Source organism: Heterocephalus glaber, unplaced genomic scaffold, assembly GCF_053883595.1.
Source record: "Heterocephalus glaber isolate CG9 unplaced genomic scaffold, H.glaber_assembly_v1.0 deba00001145, whole genome shotgun sequence".
Classification (NCBI taxonomy): Eukaryota; Metazoa; Chordata; class Mammalia; order Rodentia; family Bathyergidae; genus Heterocephalus; species Heterocephalus glaber.
Window position 1 is genome coordinate 1,513,080 of NW_028258202.1, and position 23,554 is coordinate 1,536,633.

The following is a 23,554-nucleotide window of genomic DNA, read 5'->3' on the forward strand; positions in this document are numbered from 1 at the left end:
AGAGGCTGCAGGAAGCAGCCTATCTACAAAAGATGAATGGATAAAGAAAATGTGGTATTTATGCAAAATGAAGTATACTCTGCCATAAAGAAAGATAAACTTGAGTTATTTGTAGAAAAATGGGTGTACCCTGAGACCATAATAGTAAGTGAAATAAATCAGACACACAAGCTTAAATATCACATGGTTTCTCTTATATGAGAAACTCACAATATAAATAAAGAGCAAAATAAAAGACAGATAATAGGAAGTAAGGAAGTTGGGTCTTCTTTTCTGATCCAATCTGCCAGTGTATGTGTTTTGGTTGGAGAATTAAGCCCATTTACACTGAGTGTTATTATTGAAAGGTATATACTGATTCCTGCCACGTGCTTGATTCTTTTCTGTTTTCCTTTTGCTTAACTACTTTTCTAGTAAGATTCTTTCCCTTGGGCTGTTGGGTTGTCTTCCTCTTTGTCTCTAGGATTACCTTAAGTATTTTCTGCAGTGCTGGTTTGGTGGTCGTGAGTTTCTTTACTTTATCTTTATCATGGAAAGTCTTTATTTCTCAACCAATTTTGAAGGATAGTTTTGCATGATATAGTAATCTACATTGGCAATTATTTTGTTTTAGGCCTTGAAAAGCTTCACTCCAAGCTCTTTTGGCCCTTAAGGTTTGGGTTGAGAAATGTAATATTCTGATAGGTTTGCCCTTATAGATGATTTGGTACTTTTCTCTAGCAGTTTTTAATATTCTTTCTTCGTTCTAAGTTTCTGGGATTTTAACTATGATGTGTCTTTTTTGTTCTTTTTTGGTCAATACACCCATTCTTTGAGAAACAAAGAGAAACAAATTTATCAACTGTAGCAGAAGTTGGCAAATTCTTTCCTAAAGGGACAGATAGTAAATATTTTAGGTTTTTCAAGGCCATATGGTCTCTGTTGGAACTACTCAGCTCTGTTACTGTACCTTGAAAGCAGCAGTACATGGTATACAAACATAGCTGGGCTGTATTCCAATAAAACCTTACAAGAACAGTTGGCCAGTTCACAGGCTGTAGTTTGTTAATCCCTGAAATGCAGTGTGTGTATATGCTTATTTTTGTATTTAGGGTTACAATATCTAGTCAAAACACAGTTTTCTGAGTCAATTCCTTTCTTCACCCCCTTCACTATAGTTATATGACTCATTTGCAGTACAATTAAACTAATTTTTCAGTCTGCAGTTCATTTTTCTTCCATACTCTGGTTTATTTTTAAAATTTACTTTTTTGTAGTATACAGTTTCATGGGTTTTGCAAAAGTATACGGAGTCAGGAGTCTACCAGAACAGTTCCATGGAGAACTACTCCATTACCCTCAAAATTCTCCAGAGTTGTATCTTTATAGACAATATCTCCTCCCAACTTCCAGAAACCATTAATCTCTTTCCCCCCTTTAGTTTTGCCTTTTCCAGGGAGTCATACAAATAGAATCATACAATATGTAGTCATTCTGTTCTTTTTTCTCTTAGCAAAATATATATAAGAATCATCCATATTGTCAGTAGTTCATTTTAATTGTTGAGTAGTATTTCACTGGAATGTAGTGTAATTTGTTTACCTGTTCCTTTATTGAAAGTTGTTTCCAGTTTTTTGCAATTTCGACTAAAACTTCTATAAACATTTGTGTACATATTTTTTTCAGTACCAGATCAAACTCAGGACCTTGCGCTTGTGAAGCAGGCGGGAGCACCACTGAGCTAAATCCCCGGCCCTGTGTACATATTTTTGTGTAAGCCTAAGTTTTCATTTCTGTAGGGTAGATATCTAAGGGTGAGGTTGTTAGGTACCATAATGGGTATATGTTTAAATTTGTAAGAAATTGTCAAACCAAGTGGATATACCACTCTGCATTCCCACCAGCACTAACTATAGAAACTAGCAACCTTTTGGGGCTGGGGTTGTAGCTCAGTGGCTCCCTACCTGCCTGTTGAGAGCCAGGTCCTGAGTTTGATCCCTGGTTCCAGGAAAAGAGAGAGAGAGAGAGAGAGAGAGAGAGAGAGAGAGAGAGAGAGAGAGAGAGAGAGAGAGAGAGGCAGCCTGTACAAAAATTATTTAGAAAAATGGAAAATTTCTTGAAACCACTGATGCAAGTCATACTCAAGGTCCCCAAAGGCACTATATTTCAGAGCATATATAGACCCACCTGAAGCTTGGTGATGATCTCCTGTTTTGTGAGCTCCACTAACTGGCTGTCCTCAACAGCAAAGGCTGGGAAGGAAATCACTGAGAGCAGACTGGCATCAACTTCTTTGGATGTTGAAGCCCGGGGCAGTAGTGAATTAAGGATAGACTAAGAGAAAGGAAGTTAAACATGATACATTACCAAATACTTTAATATTGTAAAACTAATAGCTTTAATTTCAAAAGATTTATGAGGAGGAAGATTTTTCAGAAGAAAATTTAAACATTCAATAGCAAGAGCTTAAAAAACTTGCTAGTTTTGTAAATAAACCCTTATCTTAATACTTTTCTCAGTGCTTTCCCATCCTGATTCATAAGCAGTTAAGTCCATTCTAACATCATTATCTCACCCACAGTCCTGTTGTTTCATCAGTAGCTATTTAAGGATAGAATTAAGACAAAATGTAGCTGCTGAGAAGCAAGACGGGAAGGCTCAGCTCCTATGCCTCTGAATATACATTTTCCACAGAAAATTTGCAAGTTAGAAGGTGAGTTGATATTCACTAGCATACTAGTGGTGTCTAATCAGGATTTTATGAAAAAGAAGATTCACTGTGCCAATGAGAAAAACCTTAATCATTCAATACCATGAATAATCCTAAACAAAATTTAAGATACATATTTACCCCATTAACAGTCTAATCTCCAAATATCTAACCCAGAGGCAACCAGGGATATGAGAATGTTTCAGAACAACTATAAAGAATGCTCAAAATCTGTTATGTCTTGTTTTGTCTGTGTGTTTAGAAAAGGATAGTTTTAGAAAGAGACCATAGTCCCTTGATATGATAGCAGTGCAGAATTTCATATACTGTGGTGGAATTCTTTTAAAACTTTAAGAGACAGAACTATGATCTATTTTATAGCTGCTACTATCAGGCTTATTTCAGTATTAGATTCTTAATAAAGACATTTGTTGGCACATGACAATATGTCAGATGATTTACTATCCTTCAGCTCCCCTTAATCTAATGCCCCTGCTAAGCTTAAGTCTGGACAAGAATAAAATTTGCTATAACACTGTCTATTATTCCCTTACCTGGCAGTGTTGTACTTCATCAGGCAGGACATGGATAACTGATTGGGGCCCACCTTTCACACCAAATAGGTCCAGTTCATCTAGTGCTTCCAGGGCTGCCTATGAGAAGAAATGGAAGAAAGGATGACTTCAACATTAGAAAGCTATACAGCTCTGAGTTAAGGGACATATCTCAGTTGTAAAGCACTTGCCTAGCGTGCACTAGACCCTGATTCAATCATCAGTATTGCCAAAAAAGGTGTATGTTTCTTTTTCTTGTACCCTAAGATCTTATTATTGCACATGATGTCACTTCTGAATATGTTCAACAGAACAGAAAATACAGAATAATGACATTCTTCATTTCCAGGGGCTTCTGAGTTTTTCTTTGCCTCCCACATCATTTAAGAGAAAGTTAAGATGGAGTCTGTAGCACTCCAGTCAAGTGGCACAATTTAAAAATAATTTGAGGGTCGGGGATTTAGCTCAGTGGTTTCACCACCTGCTGCGCAAGTGCAAGGGCCCAAGTTCGATCCCTGGTACCAAAAAAATTAAAATAAAATAAAATAAAAAATTTTTAAATAAAAAAAAAATAATAATTTGAGGGTCGGGGATTTAGCTCAGTGGTTCCGCCACCTGCCTTGCAAGTGCAAGGACTTGAGTTTGATCCCCAGTATCAAAACAAACAAACAAAAATTAAAAATAAAAATAATTTGAACATGGCACATGAATTTATAGGAAATTGTTCTTTTGGCAGAGAACCTCCAAGTGTGATATTAGCACATAAGAAATACTAGTTGTGTGGTAGTAAAGATAATGCTACAACCACTGGGTACTATCACATAGCTGACTTTCCAACTAGATGTGAATATCCTAGCATGATACTATATTTGATTTAAAAATAAATATTATGAACAAGCAAGGAAAAGGAAGAATTTCCATGTTTTTAAAAAATATACACTTTTGTGAGTATAGTCACCTTGCTGGGCAATGGATCTCAAAACTTACTTCTATTTATCTGAATCTTTGTACTCTTTGATCAACAACTCCTCTCATATACTAGCATTTGATAACTATCATTCTGCCCTCTACTTCTTTTTTTGGTACCAGGGATCAAATTCAGGTCCTTGCGCTTGCAGGGCAGGCGGTGGAACCACTGAGCTGCCCTCTACTCCGGCCTGCCCTCTACTTCTGAGTTTGACTTTGTAAGATTCCACATAAAAGTGAGATTGTTATTTTTAATAGAATTTATTAATTTCTTACTTTTCTAAATATCTTTTCTGATAATAAAACAAAACATACTATCTATAGAATATTTTGAAACCATTTTAAAGCATTAAGAGCAAGGGAAATCATTACTTTTAATACTTTGACATGTTTCTTTTTAGTTTTTTTCCATGTGTATTTGTATATAATTGAACCACACTTGGTATCTTACTTTTTACAATTAAAAAATATAGCATGAGTGTTTTTCTACATCATTAAAAGTATTTTGTCATAACATCTCCTATATGGCTGTAATAAACTATATTTGGCCATTTATCTATTATTAGAAATTTAGGTTGTCTTTAGTTTAGTGCTATTAGAAACAGCACCTTGATGAACATCTCTTGCTAAATTATAAATTCGAGGTCAGAGATTGTATTTTCACTAATACCAAGCACGTAGCATGGCATATGGCAGGTTTGGTGTCAAGCTAACAAATAATTCTTTCTCATTTTGAGGTTTTTTTGGTAAAGATTAGTTCTCTAAAGTAGAATCTTTGGGTCAAAGGATATGAACAGTTTTTGAGACATAATGCCGAATTGCTTTTGATGTATATTATACCAGTATAACTATCACTAGAAGTATAGTATATGACAATACCTTCCTTAATGCAAACAAAATATTTAATTTTTGAAGGTTGGACATTACTTCAAGTATTTATTACTTATCTATAGTTCCTCAACTATGAAGCAGACTTGACTTAGTCTTGGAAGTAGAAAACAGTTCTGGACTTGTTCTCTGAAAAAATGATACATAAATGAGATCTAAAGGATAAGTAGAAGTTGATGAGGCACAAAATACTCATTAATAAAAATGGGAAAACCAAGCAAATTTATAGTAGAGAAACCTAACAGAAATCACCTTAATGAAGTGATCAAAGATAACATCAACAGCAATCGGACATATAAACATCACACGCTCCCTGATAATAGAGTGAGCATACAGCATCACTTCTGCGGTATTCTCACCAAAAACGCATAACTTGAATCAAATCCTGAGGAAATTCACACAAGATCAATTGAAGAACACTCTATAAAATAACTGGCCTGGCTCTGGGTAGTAAAAAGTGAAGGGAGGCTGAGAGTGAAGCACAGTAGATCACATGCTTAGCATGCATGAGGCCTTGGGTTTGATTCCCAGGGCCAAAGCAAACAAACAACATCTGATCTGTGCTCTGCAAAAATGCTAAGGTCATGAAAGACAAGAAAAGTATTGTTCTTGTTTCAGTGAGCCTAAAGAGATATAACTAAATGTAACATGTTGTCCTAGATTAGGTCCTGCACCACAGGAATTTTTATTTTTGCCAAAAATGACATTATTGGGACAGTTAAAGAAATTTGAGTGGGGTCTGTAAATTAGACAGTAGTAATGTCAGTGTTCATTTCCTGATTTTGAATATTGTACCACAGTTATGGTAGAGTCTTTGAGGCAATTCACAATGCAGTATTTAGGAATAGTGGGCCACTGAGTCTGCAATGTACTCCAAAGTAGCTCAGAAAATATGTGTATGATCGCGCGCGCGTGTGTGTAAAACTAAATGTTAACAAGTGGAGAACTTAGATAAAGGTTATATGGAACTTTTTGTACCATTCTTGCAACTTTTCTCCACTCTGAAATGATTTAAAATTAGAAAATAGCTTCAATGGTTAAAAAAATTTAGGTCAAATATCCAAGAGTATTGATAATATCCAGAGTTAATAAAATTTGAGGAAAATGGCATACGTGGTATATAATAGCACATATCAATCATATATGGTTGGAGGAAATGTAAACTAGTGGAAATATTTGGAGAGGGCAATTTTAAAGTGTATATACCTTCATGAAGCTGTTCAACTTTTGGAAATGTATCCTACAAAATTGTCTATGCAAGTTAAAGGATGTATGTGCAAAGATCCCCAATAAAACATTATTTGGAATAGTAAAAGAATAGAGAATTCCATCAATAGAGCAATTATTAAATATTATACAGCAACTGAAAAGAATGAACTAGATTTATCTGTATGAAATGACATGGGAGGACATTTCGTTAGGTTGTTCAGTGACATGATATTTTTTATTAGCACATGTTTGCACTACATAATGATTACATTTATTGTGGCAAGTTGGTACACATACATAGCACATCTTAATTATTTTTGTTCCCTTTTGCTACCATCCTTCCCTGCTCCCTCCAATTCTTGTTCCCCTTCCCATTTGCAAAAACTCTATTTCCATTTTTTATTCAATTATATCTTTTTAAAACCCCTTTTCCCTTCCTTCCCCTTCCACTCCTTCCATCTCTTGTTGTCCTTCCCATTCCAAAAAGATCTCTCTACTTCCTATTACATATCTTTTATTTTGCTCTTTATTTATATTTTGGGTTTCTCATATAAGAGAAATCATGTGCGTCAAATTTATTTTACTTAATATTATGGTTCTGAAATGCATTCATTTACCTACAAATGCTTCAAGTGTATTCTTCTTTTTTTCCCATTAAGTTTATTGGCATATTTTAGGTATAAAATACAGTTACATTCATCATTGGGATCTTGTACCATTACATGAGTATCTTGGTTCTTATTTTTTTCCCCTTTTTCTGCCCTCCCTTCACCCCCTCCACCCTTCCCTATTTGCACAGACTTTGTTTCTATTTTTTTCCTTTTCTCATATTTTTTCTTTTCCCTTTTTTCCTTTCTCCTACCCCTCCCACTTCCCCTGCTCCTTCAGACCTTTTCTTCCTGTTACACAATATCAATTATACATTTTGAAAATTACAATATCAAGATCTAGGAGACATTACCACAGATTTTACAGAATTTAAAAGGATATAGAAAGCATATTTCAAAAATCTGTTTTGAAATAAATTTGACAACTTCTAAGAAGTACCTTGGAAGACAAATTAATGAAACTAACTCTGGGGGAAATATAAAATTTGAATAGCACCTATTAAAGAAAGTATATTCCTAGCTTGAAAACCTACCCATATGACAACAGCAGGCTCATATACATTTTAATTGATAAATTATATCAAACAATTAAAGCAGAAAAAAGAAGGAACACTTCTCCCCTCATTTTAGGAACTCAACATTGTGCTAATCCTAAAACTGGATAAAGATAATAGAAGAAAAAAGTATGAACATAGATAGAAATTTGTTTAACAAAACGAACTATTAGAAGTCAGATCTGGCAGTACGTAGAAAGTGGTTTTGTTATAGGGATGTCAGTCTTGGTTCAGCATTGGAAGATCCACCCCCAAAAGTCATCATTTTAACAGAGGAAAGGAAAAAGCCATATGATCCTGTCACTAGTTGGAGAAAAAGTATTGGACTAAATTCTACAGCTGTTCATGGTAAAAGCTATCAGGAGGCTAGAAGTAGAACAGAAACTTCTCAACAGATTAAAGACATGTACTCCATACTTGCAGCAAGAATGCCTTATATGAATGGAAAACATACAGTGCTTTCTCCTTAAGGTGGGGAACAAGGGCAGATATGTTTACGCTTTATCTGTCCATTAAACTTTGAAACCTAGGCTCCAACAAAATAGTCTGGCAATAAAATGACACAATTAGGATAGGATTAGCAAGGTAGAAGCAAAATCTTTCTATGTAGATGAAATGATCATCTACAGAGAAAATACTAAGAAATCTCTAGGAGCCCTTAGAACTTGTATTTGAATTTAGCAGGATTAGAAAACACAAGGTATATATAAAAATTCAGGTCTGTGTATACTTGCTATAAATGAAGAATTGGATATTGCAATTTAAAAGTTATGTAGGAGTACAAAGGAACTAGAAAAGTTAAAAAAAAAAACAAAAACAGAGTTAGAAGACGTTTAGTACCTAATTTTAAAACTTCTTCTACAGCTACAGTAATCAAGGCAGTGTTAGTGTAAGGAAAGACATATAGATCATTGGAATAAAACAGAGAATCTAGAAACAGAACCACACATATATGGTCCACTGAGTTTTGAAAGATTATTTAACATTAGCATTTTATAGAATATAAACTCGATTCAAGAGCCGAGGAAGAGATAGTGTTTTCAGCAAATGGCACTAGAACACCTGGTATCCGGAAATAAAAAATTAACCTCAACCCTTTATTTCCATACATGAAAATACCTTGAAGGGATCTATGAACCTAAATATGAAAGTCTAAAAGTATAAAACTTTAAGAAGAAATTATAAGGGAAAATATTTATGAATTCAGGGTAGGCAAGAACTACCTAGGGTACGAAAGACATGATGTATAAAAGAAAAAAAATTAATAAATGAGATTCCCTCAAAATTTAGAACTTTAAATGACATCATTAAAATGAAAAGTAGTCCTTAAATAGACCATATTTACAATGCATATAACCTATGACCAGAATATATAAAGAATTCTTAGAGCTCATTAATAGACAACCTAATTAAAAAGTAGACATAAGAAGATGATAATTAGCCAGTATAGCACAAGGAAAAGTGTGCAACTCTAGAATCAGAAAAATACTAATCAGTACAATAATAAGACTGAATTATACACTCATTAGGGAGATGAAGTTAAAAGTTTTAAAAGCCTTGTCATGACTTTTTCTTTTTGTTGGATTCTCCCCCTTTCTGTTTAATTTGTCACACCCAATGGATTCATTCTTCTGGGCTTCCTGGGGTTGTGATCCTCATTGTCTTTTCCTAGGGTATTGTCTAAAATTTTTTGGAGTGCTGGTTTGATATTCATGAAGTTCCTGAGATGCTCTTTATCATGAAGTATCTTATTTCTCCATCCATTTTGAAAGATAGTTTTGCAGGGTACATCAATCTGGGTTGGAGGCTGTTTTCTTTTAGCGCTTGAAATACATCACTCCAAGCTCTTCTTGCCTTGAGGGTTTGCATTGAGAAGTCTGCTGTGATTCTGATGGGCTTTCCTTTGTATGTGATTTGTTTCTTTTCTCTCACTGCTTGTAGAATTTTGTTCTTCTGTTGGATTTCTGGAATGCTAACTATTATATGCCTATGTGTAGATTTTTTTTTTGATCAAGGCTAGCTGGCATCCTATATGCCTCACTTATCTGTATGTCAAGTTCTTTTCCCCTCTTTGGGAAGTTTTCTGCCATCACTTCTGTGAACAGTTTTTTTTTTATGTCATCTGCACTCTCTCCTGTTTCTTCATTGACTCCAATCAGTCTTATGTTATTCTTCTTTGCATCATCTAGCAGCTGCTGGATTGATTTCTCATGTTCCTTGACAATTTTAAAGCAATTTTTATTTTCCTGGTCACTAATTGCAATCTTTTCTTCTATATCTGAAATTCTATCCTCACATTGGTTCATTCTGCTGCACAGACTTTCGATGGAGTTTTTAATCTCCTGGAAATCTGTTTGCATCTGTTTTATGGATTCCATTTGTTTCCTATGTTGGGATTCCATCATGTTCCTCAGCTCCTCTATTTTTTTATCTGTGTCCTCTCTCGATTTATTAATCATGTCTTGCACCATGAGCACAATCTTTGCTGTTATCTGAGTAACTATTTCTGATTTCATTTTTCCCAGATCCTCTTTTGTTGCCAGTTCAGAGAGTCCAGGTGGTTGAGTATCAGATTGTTCCATCTCGTTTCCCTTTGGGTTTGCTGTAGGTGATCCAGAAGTCTGTTTTCAAGGCTTGTTTATGTATCTTCTCATTTCCACCCCGGGGGCGGGGGTGCTTCTGGTGCCCGTGCAGTTCATCTTCTCTGCCCTAGGAGCTTGGGCTGGCGACGGGGGAGCTTCCTTCCGGGTGCTGGGTCCGGCTCAGCTTCTCTGCCCTAGGAGCGTGGGATGGTGGCTGGGGAGCTTCCTTCCAGATGCTGGGACCGGCTCAGCTTCTCTGCCCTAGGAGCTTGGGATGGCGGCCAAGTGTATCCTTCTTTATGGCAGAGTAGTACTCCTCTGTATATATAAATACCACATTTTCTTTGTCTATTTGTCCGTTTGTGGGTACATAGGCTTTTACCAAGAGTTAGCTATCATAAACTGTGTTGCTATAAACATGAGTATGCATGTATCACTGTAATATGATGTCTTTAACTCTTTTGGGAAGATAACTAGAAGAGGAATAGCTTGGTCAGATGGAATTTCTAGCTTTAGTTTTTGGAGGAATCTCCAGACTGATCTCCATAGTGGTTTTACTAGTTTACATTCCCTCCAACAATTTTCCTTTTTCCTGCAGCCTCTCCAGCATTTGTTATTATTTGATTTGTTGATGATTACCATTCTTTCTGGAGCAAGATGGTATCTTAGTGTTGTTTTAATGTGCATTTCTCTAATGCCCAGTGATATTGAACATTGTTAAATAAAAAGTAACCAGGCACTACAGAAGTAGCTATAATTGGATCTAATTTAAAAAACAATATTTGTACCACTTTGGTGATTTAAAAATGCATTAACAAGAAAAAGTTTACCCAAGGGATAAATATGTTGAAGGTACAAAGTTCCATATTTATTTATTAATTCAACTGCATTAATTATATAATTCAATTTTTTTGTGATCTTATTTTTGTTTTACCTTGCTGTCAGCCTGACAATGTTTTTTGTTACATTATTTCTTTATAATCATTTCTGTTTTGCCTTGTATTTCTAACATATTTTGTTCTGTATTAACTGAAACTATATTCCAAATCAGACTTTCCAATTACAGGTGTGTCTTTTAAAAATCTATCATAAACTGGGCATGGTGGTGCATGCCTGTAATCTCAGGACTGGAGAGGCTGTGGCAGGAGGATCGCTGTGAGTTCAAGGCCAGCTGAGGCTTCATAGTGAGTTCAAGGCCAGTCTGAACTACATAGTGATACTGTCTCAAAAGACAAACAAACAGACAAACAAAAAAGTCTCTTTGTCCCTTTTCTTCATGTAATACTTTTTCCTTTGAATTCAACTTCACTGGAAATTCACATAGTGAATGCTCTTTTTTGTTTGTCAGACTTTACCTATGGTATCCTTCTGGTTTTAGTTTTTCTGTAACATTTTGTTATATGAGCAATATACATTGGATTTTCTTTTTTAAAAATCTGTCTTTTTCTTTTAGAAAAAAGATTAAATTATGCATATTTATCATAATAGATATATTTCATCTTATCCCTGCTCTTACTTTATGCATTTTTGCCATTTCCAGAGAAGGTACAAGCTGGTAAGGGTGAAAAGATAGGGTCAAGCAGAAAGGTGACGGTGATGGTGATGATGATGATGATTTTGGGAACAGAGGAGAGCAAAAGGGATGGAGGACTGAGTGATGGTTCCTTGATAGCAAGCTTTGCCAAAAGCTCTAGGGAAGCCAAAATAATTTTCTTTTGTTTTTGCAGTGGTAGAGATAATGAGAAAGGAAACTTACCTTTGCCATTCCAACTGAACTGGCATTCAATTCTGATATTCCTTGGTTGGTCTTGTCTCCACGTTCCCATATCCCGAAGTCCTGGCATAAAATAACCAATATAGCATTAGCAAGTCATAGCTACTAAACACTCACTAGATATACAAAACTTGAATAAAAACACTAATATTAGCTAATTTGACAAACCTGTGTATGCACAAAATACATATTAAGGTGTAATCAATGAGCTGGCAGCCCCTGCAGTTACTCTTCCAATAGCTTTAATTTCTATTATGGTCTCCCAAAAATTTGAAGACTCCTCAAGATTTACTCAGGAGGGCTGAGAACTATAACTCAGTTCATCTAGAGATATGATTCTCAAAATTTTCACTACAGTAGATACCCAGGGGATCAAGGAAATGGAAACTAAACAGTAGCCCCGTATTTTAACTTCCATTCTATTTTTACTCTCTATTAGCACTGATAATATATTATGCACTAACCTACACATTTTACATATCATCTTCTTTAATTCTCACATTTTATAGATAATGAAACTGAAGTATAAACAGGGGTTAAGTGACACACACAAGGTCATATAGCTAATAAGTAAGAGAATCAGGTTTAGAATCCAAGTAATTCCACTCCAAATGTCTACTCTTAGCTATAGCTCTATACAGCCCCTCTATAATATACAGATAGTATTTTAAATTACCTTCAAAACCTTTTTATATAGAAATAAATTCAGATTTACAGATAAGTTTCAAACTATATTATTTTTCCCATATATCTTTCACTCTGCTTTCTCAAATTTACCACCTAACATAACCATAGTTCAATTGTCAAAGCTAAGAAATTAATATCAGTAGAATACTATCAAACTATAGATTTTATTTAAATTTCACTAGTTTTTCACTAATAGCTCCTTTATATTCCAGGATTCATGTCACATTTGTTATGTCTCCTTAGTCTCTTCCAATAAATGATGGTTCTTCATTTCTTATTTTTCATGACCTTGACATTTTTTGAATATTAGTGATTATGTATGTTGTAGATTTCTCTTAATTTGGGTTTACTTTAAACTCATGATAAGATTGAAGCTATACATTTTGGGGAAGGATACATATTATAGAAATTATGCTGTATACTTTTCAGAGCATCATTTTGAGGCATGCAAGATGCTATCTTATTACTGATGCTAACTTTCTTCTAGCACTTTGTTAAGGTACTGTCTTGTGTATTTCTCCATTCTACTGTTACTAGTTTTCCATTCTCAATTAATAAATATCTCCAGAAACACACTTTAAGACTATGAAAATATTTTATTTTTCCTCAAACATACACCTACTAATTCAGCATCCATTGGTGGATCTTGCCTGCAGCAATTATAGTGGTGTTTTAATAGTGATTTTCCAGTTTCTTCATTACTTGTGTAATCACTATTTGCAATTCTTCTCTAAGGAAGAGCTGTTCTTTTGCCCTCATTTAATTATTCAGTCATTTATATTGGTATGAGCTTATGGATATTTAGGTTTTCCCTTGGCTTATAATAAAATACTACCACTATTTTCTGCCCAATTTCTTAAATTTTCAGCTTTGGTCATTGGATGCTTTTCAGGTTGGCTCTTGTGCCTTTTAACTTTACTTAAGAATTTTAAACATGCCCTATTCTTTTTTGCATACTTCTTCGCTCTTTGGCATTACAAGATGCTTCAATCTCATATTTTTCTTGCCCTATCTCTAGAATCAATCACCTATAAAGGAGCTCTGGTTTATTTTACTATAAAATGATAGAATCCATGACCTGGGCATGGGAGATGTTTGTTGTCACTGGAGTGTCTTTGCTCCTAAGTATTTATTCAATAAAACTTGGAAAGAGACACATGAACAATATGTATGTATATGCACCCACATGCACACATACACCCTTCCCACATCTATATTTATTTATGCATCTGCCTTTAATTCCTTTCCTGTCCAATCTCTGAGTTAAAGTGAAGTTTCAAGAAAGTAAGCCCTATTTAATCCATGGCTGGCTTCATCTGCCCCCAAACCCAGATCCATCTGTTTGTGCAGCAAAGATTAGAGTGTAAGAAGTAATAAATATAATTAATTTTACCACTGCAACCCCTTGGTGCAGCAGAGAGGCCAAAGAACCCTGACTTGTTCCCTGGATCATAGCAGGCCTATGTATCCAGAGGTCAAGTAATCAGTTAGCAAATAAAGACTGCTTTCTTCAAAAATATCTATGTTGACTTGTGCTTCTGGAAAATGTAGAGTAATAGGCTCTAGATTTACCCTCCTACCTGAAACAAGTAAAAAATACTAGACTATTTATGACACAGTGGTTTCCAATACAAAGAGCATACAATGAAAGAGTGATCTCTGAAAGGAATAACACAGAGGATGAGTCCTAGATTTCCCCAGATTACTGTTTGTAGGATTCCAGGACACAGTACAAGGAGGAAAAACCCAAACAAAGCTTAGCAGACTTTTTAATTTGAAGAAGTGAAGCTAAGAGTACAAAGACACACCAAGGTATCTGTAATTTTCAGGACATATTAATGGAGAAGAGAGAGTTACACACACAGATAACCCCAGAAATCTGAAGAGAGTCATTTTCAAGTATTCAGCAGTATAATGGCCAGTGCAACTACTTGAGACTATGAAAAGGACCACTCAAAAGAATTAGAGAGACAAATAGCTGATGCTCACATAGGAGAAATGATGCCTTTTCCAACTAACCAGATTATAATTTATGGGGGTGCTGGGTAGAGTACCCATAAAGGTCTTGCCTAAGTAGTGGGGAATAATTTTCCTTAGACTAAACGTGATCCTTGACCCATATAACACATGTTAAAAGCAATAAAAGATTAGTGCCAGAACAAAATTTCAGAATATTTGTAAGAACACAAAAATATCCAGAATGCAAAAAGGTAAGATTCTGATATCTAGCATACAATAAAAAAATTATTAGGCATGGAAAGAAGCAGGAAAATATAGCTCATAATGAAAAATCAATAACTGAAACCAACCTAGAACTGACACAGATGTTAGAACACTCAGACAAGGATATTAAAACATTTTTTGTAAATGTATTTCATACATTTAAAGAGTTTAGTAGACATACAGAAAGCATAAAAAGGACCCAAATTGAACTTCTAGAAATGAAACTGTTTCAGATGAAAAGTGTACTGGGTGGGATTAATGACAAGTTAGGCTTTGTAAATGAAAAGATTGGGGAAGTTGAAGGCATAGCAATGGAAACTATGCAAAATGAAAAAAAAAGAGAAAAAGGAATTTAAAAATTAAACAATACATCCAGGAGCTGTGGGACAACAATCATGCATGTGTAATTGGAGCCCTTGAAGGAAAGGAGGCACCATAAAAAAATATATGAAGAAGTAATTGGTGAAAGCTTTTGATGAACACAATATATTCACAGATCCATGGGGCTAAATGATCCCTAAGCACAAGAAAAATGGATAGCTAAACCAAAGAACATAATAACATAAATGCTTAACACGAATAGAAGAAACTCTTAAAAGCAGCTCAGGGAAAAGGCACATTATGTAAAGAGGAACGAAGATAAACACAACAAAAAATTTCTCATTAGAAGCAGTTCAAGTTGAGCTAGGAATGGTGGTACATGCCTGTAATCCTAGCACCTAGAAGGCTGAAACAGGAAGACTGCAGAGAGTTCGAGGACAGCAAGGGCTACATAGTGAGTTTAAGGCCAGGCGAACTATAGACTACTGAGACCCTTGTCAAAAACAAAAACAAAAATAAAACAAAACAACAACAACAATGCAAGCAAAAAGACAAGAGTAATATTTTAAAAATACTAAAAGTCAAAAACAGCTGCCAGAGAAAGACCCAACTGAAAAAGAGAACTATAGGCCAATCTCACTAATGAACATAGATGCAAAAATCCTTAATAAGATACTGGCAAACAGAATGCAGAAGATCATCAAGAAGATCATACACCCTGATCAAGTGGGATTCATCCCAGGGATGCAGGGATGGTTCAATATACGAAAATCAATTAATGTAATACACTATATCAATAGAACCAAGGACAAAAACCATATGATTATCTCCACAGATGCAGAAAAAGCATTTGACAAAATCCAACATGCATTTATGATAAAAACCCTTCAAAAATTAGAATAGATGGTCTCTACCTCAAACTGATAGAAGCCATCTATGAAAAACCAACAGCCAATATCATGCTAAATGGTCAAACACTGAAATCCTTCACACTAAAATCAGGAACAAGACAAGGATGTCCACTATCACCACTCTTGTTCAATATAGTTCTGGAAACATTAGCCACAGCAATTAGACAAGAGAAAGAAATAAAAGGAATAAAGACAGGTAATGAAGAAGTCAAATTGTCATTATTTGCAGATGACATGATACTCTATATAGAAGACCTCAAGAACTCCACCAAAAGTCTTCTAGACTTAATAACCAAATTCAGTCAAGTAGCTGGTTACAAGGTCAACACACAAAAATCAATAGCTTTCCTCTACACCAATGACAGACTCACTGAGAGAGAAATAGGGCAAATAATTCCTTTCACAATAGCATCCAAAAAACTGAAATACCTAGGAATCATCCTAACGAAAGAAATCAAAGACTTCTTCTCTGAAAACTATGGCACTCTGAAAAGAGAGATTGAAGATGATATCAGAAAATGGACAGACATCCCCTGCTCCTGGGTAGGAAGGATTAATATAGTGAAAATGGCCATACTTCCAAAACTGCTATATAGATTTAATGCAATTCCAATTGAGATCCCAGCAGCATACTTCATAAACCTCGAGAAAACAATCCAAAAATTCATTTGGAGCAAGAAGAGACCCAGAATGGCAAAAGCAATTCTAGGTAACAGAGACATGGCAGGGGCTATCACAATCCCCAACCTGAAACTATACTACAAAGCTATTGTGATAAAAACAGCATGGTACTGGCAAAGAAACAGACCTGAGGACCAGTGGAACAGATTAGAAGATGCAGAAACAATGCCAGAAACACTCAGCCATCTCATCTTCGACAAAGGAGCCAAACACCCTCACTGGAGGAAAGATAACCTCTTTAATAAATGGTGCTGGAAAAATTGGGCTTCAACTTGCCAAAGATTAAAACTAGACCTGTATCTCTCACCATGCACTAAACTAAAATCAAAATGGATTAAAGATCTAAATATTAAAATAGAAACTCTGAACCAGTTGGAACAGAGGTTAGGTAGAACCCTTGAAGACATCGGTGTAGGAAAAGATTTTATGAACAAAACCTCAGTTGCCTGTGAACTAGCACAAACAATCAACAAGTGGGATCTCTTCTTATTAAAAGGCTTCTGCACAGCAAGAGAAACCACCAGCAGTGTGAAGAGACAACCCACAATGTGGGAACAAATCTTCACCTGCTGTTCCTCAGACAAAGGTCTACTATCTCGAATCTATAAAGAACTTCAAAAGATCAGACCTCCCAAATTTAAAGACCCAGTCCAAAAATGGGCATCTGAAATGAACAGACATTTCTCAGACAAAGAAGTAGAAATAGCAAATAAATACATGAAAAAATGTTCAACATCACTGGTCATTCGGGAGATGCAAATGAAAACAATGCTGAGATTCCACTTCACTCCAGAAAGAATGGTTGCTATCATGAAATCAACCAATAACAAATGCTGGTGGGGCTGTGGGGAAAGAGGAACCCTGCTCCACTGCTGGTGGGAGTGTAGACTGGTGCAAGCACTGTGGAAATCACTATGGAAATACCTCAAAGAACTAGGACTGGAAGTCACATTTGACCCCACTATTCCACTGCTGGGGATCTTCCCCAAAGAATTAAAAGAATCATACCACAGTGATATATGTGCACCTATGTTCATAACAGCACAGTTTGTGATAGCTAAAACTTGGAAACAGCCCAAATGCCCATCAACTGGAGACTGGATAAAGAAAATGTGTTTTTTTTTAAATGGAGTACTACTCAGCCATAAAAAATGAGAAATTAGAGGCATTTATAGCTAAGTGGATGCACACTGAGGCAATACTCTTAAGTGAAATAAATAGGACACACATGTGCAAATACCGAATAGTTTCTCTAGTGTGAGAAACTGAAAGTGTAAATAAGGACTAAATGTATAATAGGTAATGTGAAATAGGAAGAAAAGGGGCAAAGGGGAAGGAAGTGGGAGGGCTAGGGGAAAGGATAGAAGGGAATGGGATTAATATGAGAAAATGGAAAAATAGAAACAAAATCTTTGTAAATAGGGAGGACTGGAGGGGTTGAAGGGAGGGCTGGGCAAGGGTGAAAGATAAGAACCAAGAGAGACTATGTAAAGGTGCAAATTTCCAATGATGAATGTCATTATATTGTATACCTAAAATGTACCAATGATTAGAATGAATAATCGATAATGTAAAATAGGAAGAAAAGGTCCAAAGGGATAGCGGTAGTAGGAGGGGCAGGGGAAAGGAAAGAAGGGAAAGGAAAAAATGATGAGAAATGGAAAAAATGGAAATAAAGTCTTTGTAAATAGGGAAGGGTGGAGGGCGTGAAGGGAGGGCTAGGAATGGGGAAAAAATAAGAACCAAGATGCATTATGTAAAGGTACAATTCCCAATGAGAAATGTAATTGTGTTGTATACCTACAATGTACCAATAAAAGAATTTAATACAAAAAAAAAACAGCTGCCAGCAAAAATTCTATGCTTAATGTAAATATCATTCAAAAGTGAAGGTGAAATAAAGGCATATAAAAGTTGAAATACTTTATCACCACCAGATTCAAGATATAGTAAAGGAAATTCTTCAGGCAGAAGGAAATGATTGATAGAAGTTTGAAATAGGAAATCTATATACAGGAAAGACGATCATCAGAAATGGTAAATGAATTCATTTTAATTAAATATTTTGAAAAATAACTGACTAACAAAAATTAAAAGTATATTGTCTGGGGGTATAGCTCAGTGGCAGAGTGTTTGCCTAGCATGTATGAGGTCTTGAGTTCCATCCTCAACACTGGAAAATAATGTGTTGGTCACAAGGAGGAGGGTGGTTAGTAAGAAATGGGAACATAGCAAAGAGGCAGTCTGAGAAAATGACTCTGCCAGTGTCTCCAGCACTGCTGTAGAGTGATTCGCATTTATGAATTCCACAAATAATCAATTTTATATATTTATTGAGGTATAACTGATATACAAAACAGTGCACACATTCAAATAGTACAATTTGATTAATTTTGATCTATGTTTATATCTGTGAAACTATCATCACAGTAAAGTATATTTTCAAAATTGTATGAAGTCTCATGACCCTCTGCAATCATGTCTCCCTCTGCCCATCATAAGGCAATCCACAGATCTGCTATCTATCACTATAAATTTCTGGAATTTTATATTGGTAGAATCATATAGTGTAACCAGTGATGGTGAACCTTTTAGGGCTTTCAATGTTACAAACAGCCTGCTGTGGCACACGTGCCATGGGTTCACCACCACACTGTCTGGCTTCTTTCACTAAGCATAACGACTTTGAGATTCATCCACATTGTTGAATGGATCAAAGTTCATTCCTTTTTACTGCTGTATTCAATTTTATGGGCATACTGCAATTTATTCATTTACCTGTTGATAAACTTTAGGATTATCTACATTTTATGGGATTATGAATAAAGCTTCATGATTAACAATGAAAAATTTTAGAATACACTGAAGAAGGTAAAAAACCGCATTCTTGTGTAATGTCTAATATAAAATTGTATACACAGAAGATGTTATATATAATGATTTAATATGAACCTACCTCATATTATACTTGTAAGGATGAAAAAACATTTTTGTATGGCAAGTGCTAAATGAATACCTAAATATAACAGGAAAAACATGACTAAATTTTATTTCTACACAGCTAACTGGGCCATAATACTCCCTAGCCATATTGCTCCTAAGACTTTAAACCATTAAAATAAAATGACAGTTTAGCCTCAGATTGCCAAATACATTCCACAAGAGATAATGGAGTTTGAAATGAATGAAAGTATAACATCTGGAACCTCTTGTTTCTCTACCCACCTTTGGGAGAAGACAAATAGGGAATGACAGATCTTAGTAAAGAAAGGAGACTCGGCAGAGGATGTAGTTTAGTTGTAAAGTTCTTGCCTGGGCTCAATTGAGATGGGGGGAGGGGGGCAGAAACACAGAGACAGAGAGAGGGAGACAGAGAGACATGGAGGGACACAGAGAGAGCCACTCCAAAATGAGTACTTACAGCCGTTTTATATGCAGCTTCAATGTAAAACACAAGGTTCTGTATGAAATTGACTTCATCTAGGCTGTGGATAATGTGGAGTCCTGAAGAAAAAGTAAAACGTAACCGGTCAATTACAAGCTTAATAGGCAGGTGTAGTGAAGAAGTGCTCACTACTCCCAAGCAATTGTGCTCCTGCTTAGTAACAATGGAAGGTACTGTGATTTCTAACCATAAAAACAACAACACAAATCTCCAACTGAGACGAGCATATTTTAGCATGAAAGCATTTAAACTGTAGATTTCACAGAAAGTCACAGATTCCTGGTATTACGGATAACAAATTTATAATGTACTTAATATATAAACCTGGGCAACTGAAAAGAGATAGAACAATATTTCAAAAAAGAAGCAGGATGTAGGCGTGTATGCCTGTAATCATGACACTTGGAGACTGAGGCAGAGGGTTGCCTTTTGAGGCAACCCTGGGCTACATGGTGAGTTCAAGGCCAGCCTGAACTTACGTGCAAGATCTTGTCTCAAAACAAAACAAAACAAACAAGCAAACAAAAGCATTTTTTAAAAAGAATCAGAAAGGTTCTAAATACTAAGTAAGAAATAAAGTAGACAAAATTTGGTTTCAAGAAGTTAAAGTCATATTTTAAGTAAAAATGAAGTTATTTTAATGTAGGCTATACAAAGACAATTATAGCTTACATATAGAATGTTTTGTATGAATTATGCATTTATTTTTTACAACAACCCTAAGAAGTGGGTACTTCTATTTTCTTCATGAGGCTTAGAAAGGTTAAATACTTGCCTAAGGTCATGTAACTAATAAACAGTGGAATCAGAACTCAACTGACTGTAGACTTCTGTTTCACTTCAGAGACTGGTTTCTTAACTATGATGCCTCAACATGTATGATGTGATCGTTTTTGTTTAATGTCTCCCCTCTTTCTCTCCCATCTGCCACTGGACTAGAATAATATATACCAGGAAGATGTTAATATATACCAGAAAGATGTTATCTTTGGTGGTGAGATTTAAAGTAACTTTATTTTCTTCTTGTTTGGAAATCTTTGTAATTTTACTGTATTCTACAATAAATAGATCCTATTTTGTAATTTTATCAGTTACATTAAAATATTAAATAATATTAAATAAGGCAGCACACTGCCAGATGTACTTCATAAAATTTTATTTAAAACTATAAACTCCTGAGCACTAAAGTTTTTTCTATGTGTAAAATTTACTGAGCACTTTAAAAATACCTGTTTTAAAAAAGAAAAAAGAAAAAAAAAAAGAGGACCAGGGATGTAGCTCAGCAGTGCAGCTCTGGCCTGGCAAGCACAAGGCCCTGAGTCCGGTTCCTGGTACCAAAAAAAGAAAAAAAAAAGACCAAAAAAACCCCAAACCTGTTTTGTGACAATAAATATTACTATGCACATGTTATCCAAAGCCTTCATTTAGACTAGTTGATTATATACTAAGAAATCATTTCAGAACTAAAGAATTAGGAAGCTTGGTTTTCCTTTTTAGTCTATAAATAAGCTGGAAGAAATGAAGATCAGGTTAGCTCTAAAGACTATAAACTTGTAAGCTTCTCATATTTTCCTGGTGAAAGCTATTCTATTTAAACAAAAATTTTATATCCGCATTTTTAACAAAAACAGGTTTGCTTCAATGAAAATGATTGTATGTGCCAGCTATGTTGTTCTGTTATAGCCAGAAAAAGTCCAGAATTTCATTTGCTGAGCAGTGGGCATATATACAGTAAGTTGATCTAGGGGTAAACCCTTTGTTAAATGGGCTTGGGTTCAAGATATGTTAAGTACATGTACCAACTTCCCAAAATTAACCTTATCATCATGTAATATTAACATGCACTAATAAAATTTTTTAAATAAATAAAATGGCTTGGGAATGGAAAAAGTTCTTTGACATTCTTAGAAGCATGATGTAAAGTGATTGTTAAATGTTTCTTAATGTCACCTTTTGAATGAACTCCATAAATGTCCAGGATAATAACTCATTTCAGTTCAGACACAATTCTTAGAATAAACCACTTACAGTTTGAAAGATAACATTTTACAAGTAAAAGGATGGTCCATTTTATAGGAGAAAGGCAGTGCCCAGTCTGTTTTTTTTTTCTTTTAGATAGGTGATCTAAGATGTTTTGCTTAAAATCATTCTTTGAAACATTTGAATCTGTTTATCTTAAGGTCAAATTTCTGCCCTTTACCAACTAAGCTAATTTATGGGCTAATAGTATCTTTTTAAAAAGAAATGTTTAATTTTTATTTTTTACATAATACATTTGATTCTTTTATTTCCCTTCCCCTCCCCATCCACCTCCTTCTAGATCTCCTTTCCCTATTTTCATTATTATTATTATTACTATTTCTTGTTCATGTTTTTGACATATAATGTTTACATTCATTGTATTTGATACATGTTCATGATGCATCTTAAATCTTAAACTTTTTCTTCCCCTCCTCTCCTTGCCTTTGGACTCCTTCCAGTTTGCAAAATATCTATCTTCCTGTTTTCCGCTATCAATGTTTTATTTTGCTCTTTATTTATACTATGCTTTACTCAAACGAGAGCTACTAGGTATTTAAGCTTGTTTGTGATTTCACTTAACATTATATTTTCCAAGTGTATTTATTTTCCTATAAATGTCTCAAATTTATCCTGAAATGCAAATTAAAGCAATACTAAGATTTCATCTTATTATCAGAAAGAATGTAGTCATCAAGAAATTAAATAATAACAAATGCTGGCATGGCTGTGGTGAAAAAGGAACACGTCTACATTGTTGGTGGGAATGTAAACTAGTACAGCCATTATGGAAATCAGTATGTAGATTTCTCGAAGAAGAAGACATAGAAATTCCATTTGACTCAGTTATTCCCCTTCTAGGTATCTTCCCAAAAGAGCTAAAAACATCAGTACAGTGATACACATATCCCAGTGTTTATAGCAGTACAATTCACAATAGCTAAATCCTAGAAGCAGCTTATATGTCCATCAAAGGACAAATGGATAAAGAAAATGTGGTATCTATACATAATGGAATACTATTTAGCTATAAAGATGGGCTAATAGTATCTTTAAAGGATTTTGGTTGTGATGGGCCTTAAAGAAAAGAAGCATAAACAAGCTTAGGGAGTACAGATATGGATAACCTTTGGTGATTATGATTGTGGCCTGAAGCTGCAGTCTTCTTAAAAGTACAAATTTAAATTATGATTTACCTTTTCTCTCTTTATTTCTTGTATTCTACTTCACATCCCCCAGAACATTTTCAAACAGAAAGAAATGAAAGAATTTTACAGGGGACACCTATATACCTATCACCTGGACTCTATTATTAACATTTAACTATACTTTGTTCATCACATAGCTAACCATTTTATTTTTTGATACATTTCAGAGTAAACTGCATATATTAGCACACTTCCCTCTAAGTACTCCACTATACATATTAAAGTTTGATAGTTA

The 23,554-nt window shown here is 34.9% G+C and overlaps 1 protein-coding gene across 10 annotated transcripts in view; it reads right to left on the reverse strand.

The window, feature by feature from the left end:
* Positions 1-23,554, reverse strand: part of Phka1 (phosphorylase kinase regulatory subunit alpha 1) — a 195,132-nt gene that overhangs the window by 145,683 nt on the left and 25,895 nt on the right. For all 10 annotated transcript variants that reach the window (XM_087210546.1, XM_087210547.1, XM_087210549.1 and 7 more), the window contains 4 exons: positions 20,069-20,151; positions 11,807-11,887; positions 3,244-3,342; positions 2,167-2,313 (listed from right to left, as the gene is read on the reverse strand). In XM_087210546.1, the coding sequence (XP_087066672.1) occupies positions 2,167-2,313; positions 3,244-3,342; positions 11,807-11,887; positions 20,069-20,151 (410 nt within the window). The remainder of the gene's footprint in view (positions 1-2,166; positions 2,314-3,243; positions 3,343-11,806; positions 11,888-20,068; positions 20,152-23,554) is intronic.